Source organism: Adiantum capillus-veneris, chromosome 23 (genome assembly GCF_014529385.1).
Source record: "Adiantum capillus-veneris isolate H3 chromosome 23, ASM1452938v2, whole genome shotgun sequence".
NCBI lineage: Eukaryota > Viridiplantae > Streptophyta > Polypodiopsida > Polypodiales > Pteridaceae > Adiantum > Adiantum capillus-veneris.
Window position 1 is genome coordinate 52,206,408 of NC_140953.1, and position 5,668 is coordinate 52,212,075.

The 5,668-nt window shown below is 38.9% G+C and overlaps 1 protein-coding gene and 1 pseudogene across 1 annotated transcript; one reads left to right on the forward strand and one right to left on the reverse strand.

Moving 5' to 3' along the window:
- The first annotated feature begins 342 nt into the window (after positions 1 to 342).
- Positions 343 to 1,098, forward strand: LOC147427781 (uncharacterized; annotated as a pseudogene).
- A 1,577-nt stretch (positions 1,099 to 2,675) lies between these two features.
- Positions 2,676 to 5,306, reverse strand: LOC147427782 (uncharacterized). Its single transcript, XM_086497045.1, has 2 exons — positions 2,969 to 5,306; positions 2,676 to 2,884 (listed from the first exon to the last, which is right to left on the reverse strand). The coding sequence occupies exon 1, from the start codon at positions 4,684 to 4,686 to the stop codon at positions 3,337 to 3,339; it is 1,350 nt and encodes a 449-aa protein (XP_086353171.1). The 5' UTR covers positions 4,687 to 5,306; the 3' UTR covers positions 2,676 to 2,884; positions 2,969 to 3,336.
- Positions 5,307 to 5,668: the final 362 nt, after the last annotated feature.

Below are 5,668 nucleotides of genomic sequence, written 5' to 3' on the forward strand. Positions count from 1 at the left end.
TTTTTTGTGCTCTAAAGCAGCAGCTTGAGCTTCTTGAGGATGTGGTTTTAGATGCAAAGCAAGAGAAATTCTTGTTCATTGGCACTCTTCTAGGACTCTTGGGAATTGAGGTTGCTTGCACAGGTTTGTTGGGTATGAAGAGCATTGTTGACTTCTTGAAGCAAAACAGATGTTTTAAGCATGTAGATCAATCTTGTGCTTCTTTGTGGGCTACACAGGAGAGCTGCTGTGTTCCTTATGATGATTGTAGTAGTGCTGGTGAGGTTGAGTCACATGCTTATGAATGAGGTCTTGTCTTTTGACGATGTAAATCTTCATGAGGAGTCATGTGCGAGGAGTATCATGACAGAGGATAGTTTTGTGTACATGTATAGCAAGAGAGAAATGTTACAGCTTGTTTGGATCCATGCTTGGATAATTGTCAAGATGAGGGCTTGTCTATCTCTATGTGTTGGAGCTATATGCCTTGGAATGATTTTTGTTGTGATGTAGAGGACATGCATGCTAAGATTTTGGATGATGTTTTTTTCCCTCCATCTGATGCGTTGTTCACGGTACCCATATGAGTTGTGGGTATGTGGGCCCATTTGGCATGCTCAGATCGATAGCAATCATGTTTGTGGCATTGTTGGTGGAACAGAAGTGCCTACAGGTGATTCTTTTGATTGCGATCAAAACATGGCATGCAGTCAAAGTGAGGATTATGGGACTTTTGTGGCTAATGATGATGATGATGGTTGGGGCTTCGATCAGCCTCTGATAGAAGACAATTTATCTATGGCTGGCTATGTTCAAAAGGCTCAAGAAAGGTTGCAAAACGTGAAAATTCAAAGACAAGCCGAGAAAATGCAGCATGTGCTGGAGAAACCTCAGAGCATTAACGTTCTTGCTAAAGATTTTGAACCTCATGCAGGGAATAAAGCCAAAGAACATATCATGTCTCATATGGACACAAGGGATTTGATGGATGCGTGTGACAGTAGGGGAGCTATGAAGGCCGGTATGAATGCGATAACGGCACTAGAGGTGGATATGTCTCTGTTTGATGCAGGCAGATGGTGCATGCTTTACCCATTTGACCCAAGTGGGTGTATATGATTAAGAACAATGCTTTTGGATATACTGTAAATATGTTGTGATTAATAAGCGTAAATAAAGTGATGTTGTTGTTGAGCATGAATGCTCTAGCAGGCTAGGGGGGTTGGCAAACTATGATAGGAGTTTTTTGGTTTGAAGTTTACCAGCCCATGTATATATGGTGTGCTCGCCTTTTCCGCTTTTGAGTGTGCTATGGTTGCTTGTGCAGTGCTAGGAAATGCCACTTTTTGATGTGTAATCTTGGCTATGGTCTACGGCTCAACATTTGACCAAGTTTTCAAAGAGTTGATGCACTGGGTGGGCGTCATTGTCAATGCTAACAAAGCCTTGGGGTATGTAGGATTCTAGGTTATGGGTAGTCTTATGTTAAAACATTCTCGAGGAGAGTCTATCTCGTCATCCCAATCTACTATCTGTGTCTGTCAATTGTTCTGCAAAGTTGACAAAGGATGGAAAGTCATTCAGGTCATGTGAAGTATATTGATGTCCTTATGGGTGTTGGCACTCTATGAAGTGGAGCCAATAAATTGAAGTACATAGGCCTTTTGGGTGGGAATCAAGCGTTGACTAAGCAAATCAAAAGCAATAAAATGGTTTTTTTATTGGCCACGTCGCATGATTGAAGGCAAGGCCAGTACGGTGGGTGCATGCCGCCAGAGAGAAGAAGAGGAGAAGGTTGAGCAACAGGGGGTTACCATGCGGAGAAGTCTCTCGAAGCCTGCAAGAGATTGCAAAAAAAGAAGGGCGCAGAGCAAGAAGACGCTAAAGGGGCCAGAGCCGCCAACATAAGGGGAAAAGGGTTTTGCAATGATGACGAGAATATTGGGCAGCAAATGGGTCGGGATGGATCAGGCAGTGCAGGGGGCAGCATGAGAGAGGGAGGGAGCAGGTGGGCACTGGAATGAAAAGTGCGGCAACCAAGAGCAGGTGGCCATGCTCAAGGAAGGGAGGGAGCTCGCGTGAACCAGAGAGGTGAAGGGGGGGGTGCTACAGAGGAGATTCGTGGCTGGTACAGGGCTAATCTGAACAAAAGGGATGTCTGAGCCAAGAAAAGGCGTTGTCTGAGGGCGAAAGTACCAATGCTACAGGGGGGAAAGTCTGTAGAGGGCAAAAAAAGCCGTGGCTTGGAGAGCTAGCAGGCTGCGGGCAGTGCTCGAAAAAAAACCTTAGTTTTTAGATTTATAAAACCTGCAACAATAGGGGAGTAGGTTTCCTTTTCTTATCTCAATTGAAAAAAGCAAGAAATTTGTGGACATAGGTTGCTTAAGTTTATCTTCAAATTTTGCACCAAAAAAACCTTATATTCCAAACTTTTCAAGCTGAGAGAAAAGAAAAGGAGATTTATTGTTAATAAAGATTAAGCTTTAACATAATTAGATTGTTTTCAACTTGAACAATATTTAAAGTGTAGAGAGCCAATAAGCTATCTGTTTGCCTGGAAAGTTAGAGAGGAATTTGGGAGAGAAAAATAAACCCAAAGTATAGAGAGCGACAATAAAATTTCTATGGTCATAAAAAGATTAAACATAAAAACTTACATGAGATTCAAATGAAAGTAGCTTTTGAGAGAAAAATCACTTAATTCTAGACAATAGAATTGATTACAAAAAGAGGCAACAAAATGGTTATTGAGGAGTTTCCTGTGAAACTCATAACAAGAGAAAGCTCTTCTTTTATCTCAAAAATGAAAGAACAAAATTTGACATATATGGGAAGAAGAAGCTTTTCTCCTAGTATCTCAAAGATGGAAGAACAGTATTTGATCCATTCTCATTCGACAAAAAACCTAAAAAGAAATCATTATAAAAGAATGTTAAAAATATAACCCAAAATAATAATATTTAAAAAAATATATAGTAAAAAAACTTACAATCTAGTCTTCAATGTAGCTAAAGGCATGTCTTGAGGTCTTTACATCATCCCGCCATAGTCCAATCGCTTCATCAAAATTGAATTCACCCAATGGAGGTCCTTAAAGAGAAATTCTCATCAAAGTACGCATGCTCTTAGTAGTAAGAGAATTCCTATGCTTGGATTTGATAATATTTTGAATACTAAAGCCCCGCTCACAAATAGCCGTACTAGAGCATTGTACCAATGCTATTTGAGCAAGCAATAGTAATGATGCATACTTTTCCCTCAAAGTCTCATTGCTACCAATATAGCACCATGTGTTTTTGAAATTCCACCCCTTCCACTCATTGTATGCTTGATATTTAAAAGTTTGGAATTCTTTCCTCAACACAAAGGCACAAAGGGATCAATTAAACGTTCAATAACTTCTCCCCCTTTCAACTTTTTACTTTGACCATAGAACTTTATTATCTCCTCAATCCCATCACCCCCAAAGTTTTTTAAATCTTTTCGAAAATCTTTTGTGGGAGGATAGCAAGAAGGAGACAAAAGTTTAAAATGACTCAAAATAGATGTATCCTCAAATCTCTCCTTCAAGTTCTCAATTATATGGTTTGTGAAAGCTTTTTGAAAGAATATTGCATTTTCAAGGTCAAAACCATCTTTTTCCCGAGAAAGTTCTATGCTTCTAAAATTTGAGACTCGCATGGAAGATCTTAATTCATATAAAAGTCCTTTGGATGGTCCGTAATCAGGAATTATAAGATATCCATAGCCATCTAATTCTAGGGCATTGAGATCAAGGCTAGGTCTCATCACAAATTCACTCTCCATTGCCACTATTTCGGCATCCACTATGCCAGAGATAGCAGTCACATCAACATAAGTGCATTGAAAAAGCTTGCTAAGACTTGTCAAATGAGAGAATAAGTCACCCAGGTAATGTGTAACATACACAAATGCAAATGAAGAAATTTTGTCAAAAATGATTTGCTTTTCTTTCTTAAAGTAGTCAAGCAATGGTTCAAGCAATTCACAAAATTTCACGAGTACTTTATGTCTACTCAACCATCGAATTGTGTGTATACCCTCTATTTTAAGAAAAGGTAAATCAAATTCATATTGCAAGGATCTTAACTTTTCTAAGCGAGCTACACTTTTTCTAAAATGAAAAGCCACTTCATTCAACGTAGCATCAACATACGCCGCAAAAGGAAATTCACTTATGGTGTTGCTAGCACATAGGTTAGTACGATGAGCCACACAATGCATGGAGGTCACAAAAGGAAATGCATCTTTGAATCTTGTAGCTACCCCTCCTTTTTTTCCAATCATAACCGATGCCCCATCTGATCCAAAGCTTACTAATTTTTTTTCATTTAAGCCAAAATTCAACAACAAGTTTTTCAATGATGTGAACAATCCAAGAGACGTTCGGTCATCTACTTCCAAAAGATCAAGAAATGAGATTTTGGGCTCATTATCTTTCATATAAGAAACATAAACAATCAAGTGCTCCTCTATTGAAATGTTCGTTGACTCATCCACCATGATACCAAAACATGGAGACTGACGAACATGAGCCAAATACTCTAACTCAAGCCCTTTCCCAATGTAGTGCACAAAAGAAGCACATGCCTTATCATTTTTATACATGTTTTCGGGGATGTTTGGAGTGTTGCATTCTCTAAGCAATTTCAAGTGTGGGAACATATTTTGAATAAGAAAGATCATTTTTAGCAACAAAATAAGAAACCCGAAACAAATTTTTCATACTATCTTCCATGCTTTCGAAATGCTTAGAAACACAAAACTCGAAGCTCTTTTTCCCACAATGCAATGCCCATGCAAGTACTTTATGTTTCTTTGAACCCCCATGATTTACTAAAGCACTATGTTGTATATTGATTGCCCCATAGGTCCCAAATTCACTTTTGCAATGCTTATCTTCTTTACAAATAGAACAAAACATTTTGGCTTGCACCCTATCAAATTCGACCCACTCAAATTCACATCTCCACTTGTCGTTCCAAGCAATTCTAGCTTTTTTACGCCTTTTAGCTTCCTCTAATCCAACATTTTGGACTTCTACATCATCAACATCATTATCATCAAGCACTACTTCAATTTTTCTTTTTCCTATGTCATTTTTTAAATTGATTTGTTTTGAAAAACCAGGCATGAAAAGCAAAGACTTTTGTTTAGAAGAATTAAAAGCCATATCAAAAGCTCACACGATGATTTTTTCGATGTAATATCTTCTTGAACCTCGACCATGAACTATTCGAAATGCGTTTGTGGCATGGTCCGGCCTCAACTTCAAGTTTAGGCACAAGCTCAAAAAACAATACCAAATTGTTCCTGCAATGATATTTTTAAAAAAAAAGAGTAAGTCTTATTATTTATACATTTCTTAAAGTTCTGTAAGGACTTAAAAAAAAGAGAAAAGCTTTTGAACAAATGCTGAACGTCCTAACTTCTAAAGTTCTAAGTCTCAGTCTCACAATAGATTATGTTTAATTAGAACTTAGAGCTTGGAAGGTTCTGGACTCTGGAGCTCTCGGGAGTCGGATTGCGCTACAGATGTGCATCGTCCGAGCGTCGAGACTCGATTCAGGCTGCATCAAGCAGCAAACCATCCTGGTTTAGGGTTGGATCAGCGGCTCTCTCTCTCTCTCATTCATTTGCCATTCGGCTGGCCAGCGCTGCACCTGTC